General features: G+C 35.2%; 1 protein-coding gene and 1 long non-coding RNA gene across 9 annotated transcripts in view; one reads left to right on the forward strand and one right to left on the reverse strand.

Moving 5' to 3' along the window:
• Positions 1 to 19893, reverse strand: part of SCN2A (sodium voltage-gated channel alpha subunit 2) — a 132472-nt gene that overhangs the window by 8795 nt on the left and 103784 nt on the right. For 6 of the 8 annotated variants that reach the window (XM_070071536.1, XM_070071534.1, XM_008258692.2 and 3 more), the window contains 8 exons: positions 17765 to 17930; positions 15140 to 15294; positions 13709 to 13882; positions 9518 to 9640; positions 6330 to 6611; positions 4103 to 4156; positions 2431 to 2568; positions 1968 to 2072 (listed from right to left, as the gene is read on the reverse strand). In XM_070071536.1, the coding sequence (XP_069927637.1) occupies positions 1968 to 2072; positions 2431 to 2568; positions 4103 to 4156; positions 6330 to 6611; positions 9518 to 9640; positions 13709 to 13882; positions 15140 to 15294; positions 17765 to 17930 (1197 nt within the window). The remainder of the gene's footprint in view (positions 1 to 1967; positions 2073 to 2430; positions 2569 to 4102; positions 4157 to 6329; positions 6612 to 9517; positions 9641 to 13708; positions 13883 to 15139; positions 15295 to 17764; positions 17931 to 19893) is intronic. The other 2 variants (XM_002712241.3, XM_002712242.3) reach the window with 1 other exon arrangement.
• On the forward strand, positions 8075 to 15226 carry LOC138849167 (uncharacterized). The gene is made up of 3 exons (XR_011387585.1): positions 8075 to 8646; positions 14349 to 14394; positions 15097 to 15226. It is a non-coding gene; the product is annotated as an uncharacterized lncRNA (long non-coding RNA).

Consider the following 19893-nt stretch of genomic DNA (forward strand, 5'->3'; position numbering starts at 1 on the left):
GACACTTCAAAACTTTGTAGGAAAATGAAGTTGAAAGAAATTTATATGGTGTAAATGTGTTTTTAAATTCATGCATAGTTTAATCACAATAAACATTTCCATAAATTGTTATGGGCACCCCTGATATTTAAATTTAAATGTCTAGCATGACACATGGTACTTATTGTTAACAAAGAAGTGAATGAATGGATTTTACCAGTTAACTTCCTAATTTGCCAAACTGTCACTGTTAATATTCTAGCTAAATGCACTGATGTTTTCCCATGAATCTCTGCCCCAACCCAGGTACATCTATGTGTTATTTATTGTAATTAGACAATCTCTTTGCTTAAAAAACCCTCATTATCAAATGTATCTACTGCCTTCCTGATCAACCTCATCCCTTCATTGATTTACTTCTCTCTATAATTTGGTGAAGTGCCAGCAGTGTCTGCCAGCTCAGGATTTTTTTTTCTTTCTATTCTAACTACTTTGCAAAAATAAGTCTGTACTTCTCAGCTCAGTCAAATTCTGTTCTGATGGCTCTAAAATCCGTATCTCAGTCTGAACGTATGATAGGTCCTACATCTATATTTCCAAATATCTTCACAGGATTTCAATTTATGTTGGTGGAACTGATAGGTCCACAAAACACCCACTACTTTAAACTCCCCAATATTTGGTATATCTCTCCTTACATTACATAGCTGCCTCATTCCACTGAGTATTCTTAATGGCCCATTTAGCCTTTGGATTCCAGTCTTGTTTGTATGAACCCAGATTATGAATTTGTCTTACTGTACATAAGGGTTCAACTTCTTGCCTATGGGGAAAAATATCTTGTCTCTAACATCTTCACTTCCCAGTCTGTGGGTTAAATCCTCAAAAAAAAAAAAAATCTGATTTCTTCACATTACTATGCTGTTCCCCTAACTATATCACATTTGTATTGCTTACCTAAGATCAATTTCTTCAGACTCACGTGGTAACCTTTACTCATTTAACCCAGAAAACCCCATGTCTATTTCTCCTCAATACAACTATATCACTATTCTCTACTGAAATATTGCATTATCATGAGTTTGGAACATATGTTTTCTCACATAGAGATCATCCCCTTCTTTTCATTCCATCCATTCAAATTTAGTATCATTTCTCAAAAAGTTGGCTCCAATTGCACGTTCTGTGTGGTTTATGAAATGTAGCTTGAGCTATTAGCTGACTTACAAACTGAAAACATAATCATGGTCAATTTTTTATTGTCATCAATGCATTTACTACATCAAGATTTTTGGGGAACATTGAATTGCTTACACTATGTACATGTGTACATGTGGAGGAAGCTTTCTGAGATTTAATATCTGAACTGTTCCTTCAAGAGTGATGACAGAACCCAAGGGCTCTCTTGACAACTTCCTGCAGTAGGCCAAATAGAATCAGCAACTAAATATGCAATTGGAAGAGCCATAGTCATAAAAAACATGGTATTATCCCATTTAGGGAATGTTAGGAGAAAATAGGAGGTTTGGTTATATTTTTAACCAGAAAAAAACAAATCTTGTGACCCATTTCATTAATAATTCCATTCAATATGCAGTAGAAAATAGTCCTATCTGAGATACTAATTGTTTCAATCATTCCCCATGCAGAGAATATTTAATATTACCATATTATGCAGAGATATGTATGTGTTTTCTTAACCACATTATTAGAAACTCCTCAATAACATCCATTTTGTGTGCTACTACTGGCATTTAAGTCTGAATTTTTCAATTTATATGTTGTATATATTTAGATATAAAATGTTACTTATAAAATTTATAATATTGTGTAATATAGAACACAAATATTCAATTCATTTAGCTAGTCACACTATTAAGGTTAAAAATTTGCTGCAAATTGACAAAAATACTAATTTCTAATAATTTTGGTTTTGAAAATGTTGGATAATATCACTTTAACTGGTGATGAAAGTATGCTATCCTTACAGCAGGTCGAGGTATAGGTTTTTGTGGCTTCTTTGAACCAAGTTTTTTCATTGCATTGTAGTATTTCTTCTGTTCTTCCGTCATAAAAATGTCTTGACCTCCAAAGTAAAGAAATGAATGAAAACTTATTAAAAGCATATTCTTTTCTAACCATATAATCCACCTCAGTAATCTTGTGACCATAGGCTCCCATGTTCTATATAATGTTGTTAATATCTGTATTTATGGAGATGTATATATTAAATATATGAATTGTGCTATATTAGTCATACTTCTATACCAGAAATACCAAAATATATTATAGGAATTATCAATTAAAATTTGTACTTTATCAAATATCTCAAAGTAATTTATGAATTTTATATTCTTTTATTTTGCTGATTACATTTTGGAGCATACAAAGATATAGTGCAGTGTGTATAGTTCACATTTTAGAACAAAGATGAAGTTTTAATATACTTATCTTTTTTTTCTGTTGGTTGAAGTTATCTATGATGACACCAATGAAAAGATTCAAGGTAAAGAATGAACCAAAAATAATGAAGATGACAAAATAAAGGTACATATACAGATTGTCTTCATACTTGGGTTGCAATTCTACCTACAAAATACGAAGAATGATAATCATTAGATCTTATATTCCTTTCATAAAAAACACATCAGTGAATTTTGAACTCCTCAAGCATGTATTGCATGAAAAGAAATCAAACATTAAAAAAGTAAGTTGAATATAATGCAGGCTATTAATAAGGAAGATGAAGAGAATTTTGAATGTATTATTCAAAGACATATCAAAGTATTGAGGAAAGTGGTTATGAGCTCATTGCTTGTGGTCAGAGTTCAAAGACATGTTCTACATTTAATGTGGTAAGCCACATTCTTCAACGGTAAAATGGAATTGGTATTACCTGTGTGATAAAATTAATTAAGATTAAATGAGCTAATTCAAGAAATCCCTTAGCACCATGAGCAATAATAAATAACAAATTATTATTCAGAAAGCATCCATAGCTGAGAACCCTGATAGCTCTGACAGAGATAAAATATGGGGTTTTTAGTTCTCTCTCACCACTGCTCCCCCTCCCCCTGGCTCCGGCTTTTATAAAGTGAAAAAGGTTTTATGAATTCTTTATTTGCAAAGCCAGCTGCATGGTTGAGGTCTTGGCACAGTGGGGTAAGCCAATGCTTGGGACACCAGAATCCTAGTTCACTACTGGCTGTTCTGCTTCCCATCCAACTCATTAGAAATGCAGCTTGGAGGGCAGCAGATGCTGGCTCAATACTTGGGTCCCTGCTACACACATGGTAGACCTGGATGGGATTTCTGTCTCCTGGCATTGGCCTGGCCCATATTGACTATTACGGCCATTTGGGGAGTGAACCAGTGGATAGAAGCACTTGATTTCTCTCTCTCTCTCTCTCTCTCTTTCTCTCTCTCTTGACATTCTGCCTTCTAACCTACCAACCAACCAAATAAATCTGTGTGTTTTTTTTTTTTTAATTTAAAAGCTAATTGCTGGTGTTAGAGAAATAGCATTTTGAACTTAATTACCAAGCTCTTGCAAACCAACATGTGATTTCCTCCCTTGTTAAACAGTGACAAATCAGTGAAAACTGTAGAAAAAATTTGAAAAGTACTGATGCATATGACACAGATTTGAAAATTCCTGCCTTCTATCATAATATCTCACCTCCAGAAAGAAACACTTCTAAATTTATTTTGGTTCTTTTTTCCAGCCATTAGTCAAATCTTTACTATTACAAGGAAGATAAAATGCTGAATGAAATGTGTGACAAAGGAAGGAAATTTTCCAGGAGGGCTTTTAATGCATGAATGGTTGGGATGATCAGCACCAAAACCAAACTGCCTCATTTTTATAAATACAATAAAAAAAATTTTAGGCATGAATTATCATGCTAAATAATAGCAAAGGTATATTAAAATATGAAAGATGAATCAAGAAAAACATTCTCATAGAATTTTGAAAGAAATGTATAAGTAGTTTTTCTTTATAATATAGGTGTACTCTGAATTGGTCCATAGATTTTACTTTGTTGAAACCATATCTAAATTACAACACTGTAGAAATGTTCACCTGACCAAATTAAACAATGTTTCCTCTAAACAAACTTACATTTCGTGAGTCGACAGCTGCATACATGATATCCATCCATCCTTTAAATGTGGCCTGTAAAAGTCATATCCTTTAATTTTTTCATAAATTAGAACTGTAGAAAATATAGTAAGTATCTGAGAAGTTGACCATATTCCTTCAAATGCAGGTATATAAAAAAGTTTGATGTTAACATCTAAACTTTTGGGAAATTTTTAAAACATAGGAATTGAAAGTATCTCAGATTTACATTCTTTTATAATATTTTTATATGTTCATTAACATCTATAATTAAATTGACTTACTAACTATATACTATCATAAAAGTAGTATCTACATTTTTATTCTTATCTGATTATTGGAATATAACATAAAATTTGATGAAAGAATATCACTGATATAATATCAGAATGAGATAAGTCCAAAAGAATGCTGAATTATCTGATTATAAAGTTTTTTCTTATTTTTTCTAAATGATGTTACTAATCAATAATACGGTATTTTTAACCATTTTGAGGTAATTATTCTGTAAGAAGCAGTCTCCTGCTATTAAAGAATACATATTTAATGACAATTTAATATTTTAAATACTTATTTTCTGTTGTGTGTGCAGACTATTCCTGAAAACAAGTCTTGCACATTTTTTTTCAGTCTCTTAGTGCCACAGGATCTGTGTTTTGCTTGATTATTGCTATAGTGTTTGGGGTTGTAAAGATAGATCACCTCAGGGAGCAGGTGGATGTGAGACATTATGCTCTGCTGATGAGTTGAAAGAATTCTTACAAACAAAGAGCAGACAGAATAGTCTTGAAAGTAGGGGTTTTATTTTCAGGAGATTAAAGTGTTCAACCAGCAGGCAGGAAGATGGTAATGAGGACAGAATTTGAGCATGGGTATAAGAGTAGTACACTTGGTTACGGTATTGATAATATTTGGGTGAGTGGAGGCTATATTCTGTCTGCACTTGAAAAGGAGCACAGAATCTACCTCTCACTCCTCTCCCAGAAAAATAAAATACATTTATTCCTTACTCCCAGGGACAAGCATCTCTACTTTGCTCAGAGTTGAAATGGGAGAAAACAATGAAAACCTAGACAGAATTTCACAAATAAGGGACATGGACTGGACTCCCTAACTCAGTCTGAGAAACTATAAACTTCGTGGAGCTGTCTTGTTTTCAACATGGAACAGAAAATATAGCTCAACAATTACTGAGGAAGAATTCAGGCAAATAAACCTTAGAAGGATTTTGCAAACGCTAGGGAAGAACTGATTTTTATTTATATTAAATCTTTTATCCTTTTATGTAGTTTATTGTATTTATGTAGAATATATATGCATTTTTGTTCTGTTTTACATTTATTTTTACATTGGCAAAAAATTATATAGATGCTGTACAGCATGATATTTTCAATTATATATACATCGTGGAAGAGTTCACTCAATCTAATTAAGATATGCATTACCTAACATATCATTTTTTGTGATGAGAACACTTAAACTCTACTCTTTTCATGATTTTCACGTATACAAAACATTATTAAGTATAATCACTATGCTATACAATAGATTTCTGGAGTGTTTTCTCCTATCTAATTGGAACTTTGTATCTCTTGATGAACAACTCTCCTTCTCCCTATCTTCAGCCCCTGGAAATTCTATTCTACCCTCTATTTCTATGAGCTGGACTTTTTTAGATTTATATATAAATGAGATCACATGGTATTTTTCTTTCTGTGCCTGGATTATTTTATTTAACACAATGACCTCCAGGTTCATTCATGTTGTCACATAGGATGTGGTTTTTTCTTTATTAAGGCTGAATATAATTCAACTGTGTATACATACCACCTTTTTGTTATTCACCCATCCATTGCTGAACACTTATGCTGATTCTGTATTTTGACTATTGTTATGGTGCTGTAATAAACATGCAGTTTAGATATCTGTTTTGAAGGCAGCAGTTTCATTTCCCTTGGATATATGCCCAAAAGTGCATTATAGGTACTCTTATCATTAACTTTTTGAGGAACATCCACACTGTTTTTAACAATGGTTGTATTAATTTACTCTTCAACGAGCAAGTTTGCAAGGGTTCCCTGTTCTCCACATCCCCACAAATGCTTGCCTTTCATTTTTTGGATAATATTCATTCTAACATGTGTCAGGCAATATCTCCTTGTTTTGGAGAAGAATTTTAGACTCATTATAATTATGTATCACAGAGATTACTAAAGTGATTACTTACTACTTGAAGCAGAGAAAGATATCCAAGTCCCACATTATCAAAGTTCACTTTCACGTTTTTCCACCTGGCAGTTTGATTGCTCTCTATGAGGGCTTTACATTCGCTGTAGTTGTTGACTACACTGACATCAAACATCTCGCCCGTGGTGAAGTTAATGCAATGGTAAAACTTGCCAGCAAAGAGATTCACTCCCATGATACTGAATATTAGCCAAAAGATCAAGCAGACCAATAGTACATTCATGATGGATGGGATGGCTCCTAAAAGAGCATTCACAACCACCTGGTGCAAAATGAGAAGAAAAATAAGGGAGAGGCTAACACCACATTTTTTTTCACTTATTTTAAAACATTATAAAAAGAACTGGTCAAATGTTAGAAAGTATATCTGTTCTCTAAACTGTTGAATAGGACTAGGCTCTGGTAGCTCTAAGAATTTTAAAATTATAATTCTTAAGAGCATATGATAAATCTTATATGATAAAATGTTTATTCAAGACATAAAGGTACACATGTAATAAATTTTTCTGAAAGAGTACTATTGTGAATGCGAAGAGTAAGTACAAATAGTGAGATCTGAGTAAAGAAGCAAGGTCATCATGTGAATCTCACAATTTTCTTAAAAACACAAAATCAAGCCAGTGCCAGTGTTAAATCACAACTTACAATGCCGGCATGCCAGATGGCTGCTTGTTTGAGTCTCAGCTGTTCCATTTCTGATCCAGTACCCTGCAAATGGGCCTGGAAAAGCAGCAGAAAAGGGCCCAAGCACTTGGGTCCCTGCCACCAATGTGGGAGACTCAGATGAAGCTCCAAGTTCCTAGCTTCAGCCTGGCCTAGCCCCAGTCATTAAGACCATTTGGGAGCTGAACCAGTGGATGGAAGATCTCTCTCCCTCTCTCTCTCTCTCTCTGGCTCTCTCTATCTATCTCTGCCTTTCAAAAAGATAAAATAAATCTTAAAAAAGTAATTGAAAAAAATCATGCCAACTCCATAATTTGCAATCTAAAATTTGAGAGTAAAGGAAAACACCTGAAGCCAAATTCTATATAGAAAATAAGAAAATTGTGTTAGTACTGAAATTTTAATACCCTTTGTTTATTAAACTTACTACAAAAATAGTTATTTCAAGTTGGTAAAAAGAACAGCAATTTCTTTTTATGTAACCACACACACATACACGAACACAGCCACACGCATACCATTTGTTTCTAGGTGTGTTTGCAACAATAAGATGAAGTCTAAGAAATCATTTTCAAATATCACAGAAAGCATCATTTTCCAAAAATTGTATTTAAACAGTTAAAACCACTGAGACAGAGCATCATTGTTAATAGGGGTGAAGGCATGTGGTCTGCAGTCTCAGGTTGTATGCCCCAGGGGATGACAAGTCAGCTAGTTCCATGGTAGCACCTTTCTAAATGAATATTCACTTTACACAGCTGACCTACTTTTTAGCCATCTCAGGCTGTGTTTAAAAACTAAAAGACCACGTTCAGACTACAAATAGCTTAAAGTACATCATGTGGAACATTGAAGAATGATGAGTAACGATTCGGTATTTTTAAATTTCAGTGAATAGGATTTCCTTTACTTACATAAATGGAATGGGCATAACTAATCATGATTCAAATCAGTAGTTGCAAAAAAATGTTAATGATTTCCCACGAAGCAAAAATCCAGTCAACTAGAAACAAAGACTCAGGTATCACATTGTATGAGTGTCTCCAATGGTGGCAAGTAGTATGGATATCTGATCAATATTTGCTTACTTGATTTCTCATCAGTATAAATGTAGAAAATGCAGATTATCCATGAAATTACCATTTTTAAACATTTATTTAATAAATATAAATTTCCAAAGTACAACTTTTGGATTATAGTGGCTTTTATCCCCATAACCTCACTCCCACCTGCAACCATCTCATGTCCCACTACCTCTCCCATCCCATTCACATCAAGATTCATTTTCAATTATCTTTATATACAGAAGATCAACTTAGTATAGACTAAGTAATGATTTCAACAGTTTGCACCCGCACAGAAACACAATGTATAAAGTACTGTTTGAGTACTAGTTACACTGTTAATTCAAATAGTACAGAACATTAAGAACAGAGATCCTACATGGGGAGTAAGTGCACAGTGACTCCTGCTGTTGATTTAACAATTGACACTCTTATTTATGACATCAACAATCCTCTGAGGCTCTTGTCATGAGCTGCCAAGGCTATGGAAGCCTCTTGAGTTTGCCAGCTCTGATCTTATTTAGACAAGGCCATAGTCAAAGCAGAAGTTCTCTCCTCCTCCAGAGAAAGGTACCTCCTTCTTTGATGGCCCGTTCTTTCCACTGGGATCTCACTCACAGAGATCTTTCATTTAGTTTTTTTTTTTTTTTTTTCCACAGTGCCTTGGCTTTCCATGCCTGAAATACTCTCATGGGCTTTTTAGCCAGATCTGAATGCCTTGAGGGCTGATTCTGAGGCCAGAGTGCTGTTTAGGACATCTGCTGTGTATCCCACTTCCCATGTTGGACTGTTCTCTCCTTTTTAATTCTATCAGTTAGTATTAGTAGACACTAGTCTTGTTTATGTGATTTCTTTGACACTTAATCCTATCATTATGATCAATTATGAACTGAAAGTGATCACTTTGACTAATGAGATGGCATTGGTACATGTCACCTTGATGGGATTGAGTTGGAATCCCCTGGCATGTTTCTAACTCTACCATTAGGGGCAAGTCCGATTGAGCATGTGCCGAACTGTACATCTCCTCCCTCTCTTACTCCCACTCTTATATTTAACAGGGATCACTTTTCAGTTAAATTTAAACACCTAAGAATAATTGTGTGTTAATTAAAGGGTTCAACCAATGGTATTAAGTAGAGCAAAAAATTACTAAAAGGAATAAAGTAGTAAGTTGTTCCTCGACATTCAGGACAAGGGCTGATCAAGTCACTGTTTCTCATAGTGTCCATTTCAGTTCAACTGGTTTCCTTTTAGGTGCTCGGTTAGTTGTTACTGATCAAGGAGAACATATGATATTTGTCCCTTTGGGACTGGCTTATTTCACTCAGCATGTTTTCCAGATTCCTCCATTTTGTTGCAAATGACATTTTCAAGGTAAAAAAAATGTCAGTCTGTTCTCGTTCACAGTTCACAGGAATTCTAAAGCATTTTGTCTTACCCTCATTCCTTCAAAGCGGGATAAGGCTCTCAATGGTCTCAGGGCTCTTAGTGTTCTGAGAGATTTGATGGCACCAAGTTCTGAGTAACCCAATGCATTTGCCGTTAAGCTAACCAATGAGACCTATACAGAAAAAGCAGACAATTTTCTTATTTACAAACAAAAATGTTTACACATTTCAACTTTGCTTTGTGCAATACACCAATGGTTCTCAAACTTTCAAAATCACCCAGGATGCTTATTAAAAACACTGACAACTGGCCAGCACTGTGGCTCACTATGCTAATCCTCCACCTGTGGCGCTGGCACCCCAGGTCCTAGTCCCGGTCAGGGCACCAGATTCTGTCCCAGTTGCTCCTCTTCCAGGCCAGCTCTCTGCTGTGGCCTGGGAGTGCAGTGGAGGATGGCCCAGGTGCTTGGACCCTGCACCCCATGGGAGACCAGGAGGAAGCACCTGGTACCTGGCTTCGGATTGGCGCAGCGCGCCAGCTGCAACATGCTGGCCTTAGCGGCTACTTGGGGGGTGAACCAACGGAAAAGGAAGACCTTTCTCTCTGTCCGTCTCTCTCTATCTCTCTCACTGTCTAACTCTGCCTGTCCAAAAAATAAAAAAAAAAAAATAAAAAAAAACACTGACAACTAGCAAAACCTCATTTAGCAGGTTTGGGATTTGCAGCTGAGTGTTTGCCTTTCTACAGGTTCCCAGGAGAGGCTAACAATGCAGGCCTGTGAACCACACTTAAGAAAAGAAGTTGGACACAGGAATTGTAGCACAGCAACAGATTAAGCTAGCACCCGCAATGCTGGCATCCCTTATGGGAGTTGGTTCAAGCCCCGCTGCTCCACTTTGATCCCGCTCTGTACCAATGCAGAAGATAACCCAGGTACTGCAGTCCCTACCATCCACATGGGAGACCTGGATGGAGTTCAGGCTGTTGGCTTCCACCTGGCCCAGTCCAGGCTGTTGAGGAGTGAACCAGTGAATGGAAGCTCTCTCTCTCTCTCTCTGTCACTCCATCTCCCTCTGTAATTCTGCCTTTCAAAATAATAAATATTAAAATAAAAGGAGCTATGCTTGTTCTTTTTTCAAGATTCTTCACAGAAAATATATTTTTAAAAGATTTATTTATTTGAAAGTCAGTGTTACAGAGAGAGAGGGAGAGACATATAGAGAGAGATAAAGACATCTTTCATCCTCTGTTTCACTCCCCCAACCTCACCCCACCATCCCCCCTGCAGATGGCTGTAACAGCCAGGCCTAGACCAGGCTGAAGCCAGGAGCTTCAACAGGTCTCCCATGTGCATGCAGGGGCCCAAGCACTTGGGCCATCTTTCGCTGCTTTTCCCAGGGAGCTGGATTGGAAGTAGAGCAAGCAGACTCAAACTGACACCCTTAGGGGATGCTGGTGGTACAGGTGGCAGCTTTACCAAGTATGTTGTAACACTGGCCCTGACAGAAATTTCAACCAAAAAAAAAAAATACAGTAGAAAGAAAAGAACAACTGTGATCTTCATCTACAGATCTATAAAACTGTCACTTGTCATATTATTTCACAGACCTGAAAGGGAAATTAAAACTTGTTACACCAGTAAACTATACAAATCACTGTGTAAATGAACATAAACACATTCAGACAAGCCCAGGTCTCTAAACAGCAACTTTGTCTTTTTGCAAATTTCAATGTGAAGGGCACAAAATCATTCGGTAAGTCAAATAAAATTAGTGAATTCAAAAGTGAAAAGTTAAGATTTTATTATAATTATAAATTGCAAGATGAATGTTTTGTTGAGTTATTCATGCTGATGACTAATATAGTTAACAAAAAATTGTAAAGTCTCAGATAAAAAGGAAAAGAATAACTATCGTAAATGACACAGAAATGCCTGATTTCTTTTGGAATAAATACAGAAAACTCATTAAAACTATATATTCTAAGGAAATAATGTTTACTATGCCTTTTAAGAGTACAGCTTTAATACGTATTTAATTTATTTTATGGAATGTAAGTATATAGCAATGTATTTTAAAAATTTGACTTATTTAAACTTATTTCATATATGCAACATGAAAGTTTGTGGCTATTTATAAATTTAGAAAAAATATTAAGCTATAAATTTTATCTCCAATGGTTAATGTAATTTCCCTAAAACCTAAGATTTTGGAAGCTACTGAATTATCCAGAATTGTAAAGATTTTCTGTATATAACATCTAAGGACCTGTAGTACTTTACCTTCTCTGAAGAAGAACCAAAAAGAGACAGGCATAAGTTAAAGGATGGAAGATAGAAAGTTAGACATATGAAGACATTCTGAATAGGGGAAGTACTTATCACCTTGTTAAAACGGATGGTAAAATATCCAATTTTATGTGCCCTGTGTAGCTAAGTGTGCAAAGGAGTGACATGTAGGCTTTTCCTGGGACACTACAGCAATCATATAATTGGTCTTTTGGTCTCTAATAACCCCATTTATATTCCATCATTCACACTCCCCCCAAAATCTTTCTTTAAAGTAGCAAGCTGGTCTTGAGACTTCCCTGCAGGTAATTCTTCAATGGCTTCCTCACTACTAAACTGTAAATTTCTTTAGACAGCATCTCAGTTTCTTCCAACTGTTCTCCTACTTACCTTTCTTACCTTATCACCCAATTGCAAACCTTTTCCTTCACTTCCTGGCACTCTGTGCTTATCCTCAATAACTTCTGCTTTGAATCAGCCCTGCATGTCATGCATCAGTGTTTTAATCCTTCGGAGTCCTTCCCTAATCAGTACCTACTAACATTCTCATCCTTCAAACTCCAGCTCACACTTCACTTCCCGCAGGAAACCATTCTCAAGGGAAGCAAATGACACTCTTATTACAGGTGTCAACTTGTCATAGTATACATATCTGTTCTCACTAGCCAACAAAGCTCCCACAGGACTAGAAAAATCACTTACTCATATTTATAGCTTCCATAACAGATAAACAATAAACATATTGGAATTAAAGCAAAGTATTGATCAGTTTATTATGTTACAATAATTTTCTTAAACCAAAAAAGGTAAACACCAATGCACATTAGATAATGTGAATTCTGGCTGCAAGACAACTATATTGCTCTTAGAAACCTTTTTATAGTCAAGTAATGTTGACTTATTGTTTCTATCTTTACATAGATGTCAGATGATTTATATTATATATTTGCCGACCTATCATAACCACATATAGAGTGCAGAGGAAAGAATGAGTACTTATATTATAATGTATAATCACTTATACAAATAAAAGGTTTGTGACTTTTCTATTGTTTGTAATGAATGTCCAAACTTTTATGTATGAGTTTAAATATTTTCATATTTTATCACCAGAAAGCTTTTAACATTTTATGTATAAATCATTATGTGTTATATTTAATAGATTCATTGATATTCAATTATTTAAAAACTCTCTTATGTTGTAATACTCTATCTTTATTTCAGTATTAATGAAATTTAATAAAACCTTTAAATAATTGGCTAATGGCAAGTCTATTTCTATCAGCAGAAAGATCAAATGGTGTCTCTCGCGGTTTTGGACTTTCAGTTTCCTTATAATTAATAATCCAGCTGTGTGACAAACCCTTCTCAACAGGCTTTTGTAATGAGAAAGATACCACTGCCAAAGATGCCTGGGAAGAATTTAAATAGAGTTACTTTGTGAAACATGAGAATGAAAACAGTAAAATTTCTAAATTCATATATTATCTTGCATGACTTGCGATTTCAAATTTAACTTTGACGCTACATATGTAAGTATTTGGGTATTTCAACAAGTTTCTGGCAAATATAATTAAACCTAATATATATATATATACACATATATATACATATATACACATATATGTGTGTGCATATATATACAAATATAATTAAACCTAATTAGTCCCCAAAATTTGAAATAAATGCATAGTTCTTTCATAATATGCATTTTCTATGAAGTTTTAAAGCTGTCTCTTATAATAATAAGATAGCATTTCACTATTTTGTCTCTCTGAAACTAGATGTATTTAAATAAGCAAAAATGTTTTGGAGTATCCTCTCACTGGGAAAATTGAAAATATCATTTATGTTAGGTGATGCAGTATTTATTGAGTGACTACTATATACCAGGAACTATTGCTAACACTAGCACATGCCAATAGATGAAATAAGAAAGTGCACAGTACTCACATCAACAATCAGGAAGTCTAACCAGCACCAGGCATTGGTAAAATACATTTGAAAACCATATGCAACCCACTTTAGAAGCATTTCCAGGATGAATATATAAGTGAAAACTTTGTCAGCATATTCTAACATGGTCTTAATGGTTTTTCGCTGCTCAATGTATATATCTTCAAAGGCCTGTAAATGAAAAAATGCTATTGAATTTTATTGTCATGAACAGTCTCTAGAATGTCTTCTTAGTAAAGAAAATGATGATCAGGTGACTCAGTCTGGATAGCTTAATGTTTCCCATGACTGCGTGTTGCTTGATAGTGATCTACACACTATCAACTACTGCCTGGGTATTTCTGCCAACCAAGGAATTCTAAATGTTTCTATATTTTGCTATCAACATACCCCAAAAGAATGAGAAAATTCTGAGAGCCTGCCAGCTAGTTTTCCCTAAAGCAGGAGGTGGAAAGTCATCTGAGAGTCAGTGCTTTGTCTAGTGCAGTCACTAGAATGTGCCTCTTCCCAGTACTCAAATATAAAGTCAGGAGGCTCCCAGCTTGAGAAGATGGAAAGGATTCTCATTTCTCACTTTACTCTCTCTCTCTCTCTCTCTTTCTCTCTCTCTTTGTCTCTCTGCATGTGCGGGTCTAAGTCTGCAAGCTCTCCCTGCTGTCACTGTGCAGAACTCTTGGGAAAAGGTAAGGAACACATTGACAGGAACCTCTAGACCTTTGGGCCTGAAAAGACCATTTATACTTAACTGAATCCTCATAAAAGAAAAATCAGCTGGTAGGACTGGTGGCCAGAATCAAGTACAATGGAAATCATTTTTTTTAAGAGAACAGTGCTATCCAGGCTTGTGACCTGGGCTCAATACAAAGCCTTAGGGGATTTATAGCTGAAGCTAGAAGACTCTCCTCAAGAGCCAGCCACTGTGCAGTCATGTTTGTGTGCTTTTGTGGGCTTTCATCGGATACAATTCAAAACCAGAGCTAGTATAGCAAGGGCATTAGTGACTTATGAGCCGGCAGAGTCCCCTCTCTACTTGGCATTATAATGGCAGGCTAACCCTGCCATTCAGTGTGGTTGGCAATGGCAAATCCGTGTGAACAAGACAAATGAATTTCTTGCAGCAAGGGGCTTACGTTAAGCCATTTGATATTTAACCAATAATCCCACATCATATCTATATGGACATTCTTTAAGAAGTGTCTCTGGTGACTAAAAGTCAGGAAGTTCCTTCTTTAAATATTACAAGAAACCGTGCTGTCCTCATTTGATTGCATCTGAGAACTACTCCAGACAGTAATAAAATTTGCTATTTACCGAGCCTCTCACACTATGCTAAACGTATCATGCTCATTGTCTCTCATTCTCACAAATACCTTATTTCAAAACAGGTTTTAGTGTAAAAGATGAAAGAGCAGATCATGTATCACCTACCAGAGCCCCACTGCTGAGCAGAATCATGAAGACAATGAAGGTTTCAAACCAATTGTGCTCCACTATCTTGTAGCAAGTTTTTCTCAGGTTCCACCAGAGTTTCCCTTTGCCTTCTTCTATGCTTATCTGACAACACTTGAACTTCCGTACACAGTCTATGATACATGAGAATCAATGAAGAAAAAATAGTTACTCTCATTTTGTGTGTGCATCTATGTATGTTGGTGGGAGATTCAGCTACATTATTACCTTACGACACATTCTGATAGAAATAAAAATCATCTGTATGGATTTAGTAAATATTCATTTTACGTTTATAGAACTATTATAATGGATTCTGTTATATCATCAAAGCCAACAAGGGCTGGGGCTGGGGCACAGCAGGTTAAAGCCCTGGCCTGCAATGCCAGCATCCCATATGGGTGCCAGTTCGTGTCCCAGCTGCTTCACTTCCAATATAGCTCTCTGCTATGGCCTGGAAAAGCAGTAGAAGATGGCCCAAGTCCTTGGGTCCCTGCACCAATGTGGGAGACCCAGAAGAAGTTCCTGGCTCCTGGCTTCGGATCAGCTCAGTTCCAGCAGTTGTGGCCATTTGGGGAGTGAACCAGCGGGTGGGAGACCTCTGTGTTTGGTCTCTACCTCTCTCTGTAACTCTGTCTTTCAAATAAATAAAATAAATATTAAAAAAAACTACCCAAAGTTGATATTGTCATCTTGCATTCATCCTGTAATTCCACTACATTTGGACATTATATATATTTATACACATATATATATATATATATATATATATATTTGAATTCTGATTAGTTCAATTAATGGTATGACATAAATATCTCCTACCTTATTACAGGTAAATAAATTTAGGACATGTTTCATAATATTTCTGTAAATAAGATTACTAAAGTCCATTCCACTACCATTTTGAACATTTAGGTTGTAAATTCTGGTCATTAGCAGTGCCAATGTAATGGTCACCTTTGTGGAATTCTTGGACTACAAGATAAAAGACTCTTCAACAAATATTACTGAATACCCAAAGAATTGTGCTGCACAAATAACAAATAAAATCTATAATGTGCAAAATATGGCCTTGTCCTAAAAGAAAGTACATTTTAATTAGAGATTATTTGTCTAAAAACTTTATAGTAATATGAAAGAAAAATCATCACCACACAAAGCATTATAAAAATGCATTGGTTAAGTTTAATTTTTGAGCTTTATAGAAGAGAGTATTTGGTGACTGATATTGAAGGTTGTAGAAAGAGCACATTCTGGAGGCAGACATTTGGCACAGCAATTAAGATTCCATTTAAGACATCGACCCCATATCAGGGTGGCTATGTTCAAGTACTATTTCCATTCCTAATTCCAGCTTCTTGCCAATGTGCAGCCTGGGAGGCAGGAGGTGATAGTTAAAATGCTTGGAGCCCTTGGCCCAATCCTTGGGTCCCTGCACCCGCATGGGAGACCAGGAGGAAGCACCTGGCTTCTGGCTTTGGATCGGCGTAGCTCCGGCCGTAGCGGCCATTTTGGGGGTGAACCAACAGAAGGAAGACCTTTCTCTCTGTCTCTCTCTCTCACTGTCTAACTCTGCCTGTCAAAAAAAAGAAATGCTTGGATCCCTGTCACCTGCATGGGAAACTCAGATTGGATACTGGGTTTCTATTTTTGGCCTGGCCCAGCCCTAGCTATTGTAGACATCTGAGTAGTGAATCAGTGGATTGAAGATCCCTCTCTCCCTACTAAATGAAATCTAAATAAATAAATATATAAATTTTAATTTCTTTATTTGTTAAATAATCACATTAAGGACATAAAATGGTAAGAATAGAGAAATAAATCAATATAAATGACAATATACATATATATTGTATATATACATATATATATTGTACATATACCATATATACAATATATTATATATACAATATAAACATTAATGATTGAAAATTCCTCAAGTTGGACAGAAAGAATTAGGAGTAAAGACTAGAAAAATGGCTTATAGCCAATGGTTTTAGATGGTTTGATATATGACATTATTATCACACTAGATAATTGACCCATACCTCAAATAATACAATCTTATCTTTCTTTAGAAAATCATTTTGCAATTACTCCAGTGACATTTTGCACCATATAAAGCAACCCATAGTATATTTTTGGCATTTTCATTGCTTACTATCTGACCTTGGCTGATAAAAGGAATTGCTACTCAAGGACAGAATTAAATGTGCACTTAGCATTTCTTATAATATGAAAAATAGTAAACACTTTATTATATAAATATTTTCATTTCTTAAACATTAAGAGTGATTTTGTTAGACTTTCTTTCCTGTTACATAAATTCTGGAAGACTAGCGAACAGCCTCTTACTCCCATTTCTCAGAGTTGAACAAGATACACAAAAATAATTCCTATTTACATAAATGATGCCTTACCTTTTAAAAATTTTCCCTAGCTTTTTATAGAAAAAGCAAAAATTAGCAAGTACATGAACAGTGGATAGGTACAGAAGATTATACACGGATCGTCGATACACATAGATAGATGTTAGCTTGGTAGGAAACACAGATGGCTAGATAAGAGGAAAATAATGAGCGTATGCACCTTTGCACTGCTTACCTTCTGTAAAACAAGCTTCAGGTTCAAGAGATTCTTCAGGTTCGGCCTCAGGTTGTTCCCCCTCAGCGGGCGCTCCTATATCAACTGTGCTGCCTTCAGAGGAACTAGTTGCATTTAGCTTCTGAAAATCAATCCCACAGGAAAGCGTTTCAATATCTTCCTTAATCTAAATATAAAAATGTATTAAGGTGTGCCCCCTGTCTTCAGTATGAATTTTCTTGTTCTGTAATTTAAGAATAACTTAAACATAATGCCAGTCTGCTTTGGTAGAGGTGGGGGGTCACAAGATTAGATACAGTACAATAGTATATAGTTTTCCTCTACAATATGATGCTAACAACTGAAATAATTTTTATTTAAGCCCATGTAGAGATTCTAAAATAAGATACCGCAGAACAACTTATGTAAGCTGCCAGAAACATATGATCTGGTGAGGTCTGTGACCTTGCTTTTGTGATTCAGTTTGCAAACAGTATTGTTTGTTTTATTCTAAAATTGTGACCCAACCAACAAAAGCTGCACAAGTGTATTTTCATGTCAAATGCAGAAAAGATTTATTCAAATGCACATAAACAGCAACAATCTAAATTTATCCACTTTTCATTGACATGAAAACATATACCACTGGTTGTTATTAAATATATGCTAGAATTTTCTAATTCCAGAAACAGCAGCACATTGTTAGCTATGTAGCAAGAGCTGATACTTTGCATTCTCTTTGGCCAATGCACTCCTGCGATTTATTGTGCATTTGGAAACTACTTGTTACTCTGGCACTCTTACCTGTCCTGTTAGTAAGACAGAAATGAATCTCTTTTTGTTTTGTTTTCCTTTAGGCCAAAACAAACATGTATTATAAAGAAGTCTCAAGTCTTGAAATCCCATAAAGTTAGCCAGTTCAGGCCATTCTTGGGATCAGCACAAATGGAAGTATCCAAGGTTAAATTTGGTCTTAAAACGGTGTAGCAATGATGTAGGGCCAGGTGTGAGTGCCGCATGGAATCAGAGTAGTTTGGGCCACAGCATTCTCGAACCTGTTACAATGTTATTACCAGTAGTGCATAACATTAGGAAATGGTTGAGCTGACAAGAGCTAGTTTATAACAGGAATGAGGTAAGCACATGGCAAAAATGCACATTGAAGTATGTTAAACTGGAATAAAATGGATGCTGTAACCAGTACTGGAAATATTCTATTCATATTTGGGCTATGGATCATATGAATTTTTCCCTTGGAAGATTGTTTCTTTATTTTATGAAAATAATTTTCTCTATGTAAAATATTTACTTAGCATAGTTGAAACATTTATGAGTAGGTACAGTGTACATGAGATTGAAAAATGCTTTTGTTTCATGTAACCTAGTAATACTAATGATAGAAACATAAACCTTAGATATTTCTACTTTATTAAATTTAGTTTGGGGATTATTTTGTAATTTACCCAAAGGATTAATTCAAATATTATATATTATATTTTTCTTGAAAGTGGCTGATGTTTTTTCTATTCATCATGTTTGTCATAATACCAAAGAAAAACCTTATCTTTGTCATTAAAATTTTAACATATTTTGCTCTAATGTTAAGCATCAAAGTGAGAAGATTTATTATACATATTCCAATATTTAGAATTTTTTACACTTTCCTATCATTTGTCTTTGGGTAAGATTCTTTCTCAGACAATTACATACATGTAAGTGACAAAATGACTGAAATATTCTTTCATTTCAATCCATCTAATTCACATGAAGCTGTTACACATTAGAGACTTGTCAGTATTGATCTTGTCATCTGTAGGTTATTGAAATGTAACACAGGTACACAGAAGCATTAAAGTTTATTTACATATGATTATCTGATAGTGACTAGTGCATGGACTCTTTGCTCAACAACTAACTATTTCTAATACCTCCTATCTGATACTTTCACATGCAAGGGAATACAAACAATATATTCTCTCTTAATTTCAGGTCAACACAAATCCTTGAAGGTCCTGGATTTTGTAAGAAATTCTTAGAATTAGAAATCCTATATCTAAATCAGGCCGTAGATTATTCAGATCAGTCTATGAAATGAAGTGAACTTTAACTCTTAAGTCAGAAAGACTATTTGGAATCATTCTGACAATTTC

Source organism: Oryctolagus cuniculus, chromosome 3, assembly GCF_964237555.1.
Source record: "Oryctolagus cuniculus chromosome 3, mOryCun1.1, whole genome shotgun sequence".
Classification (NCBI taxonomy): Eukaryota; Metazoa; Chordata; class Mammalia; order Lagomorpha; family Leporidae; genus Oryctolagus; species Oryctolagus cuniculus.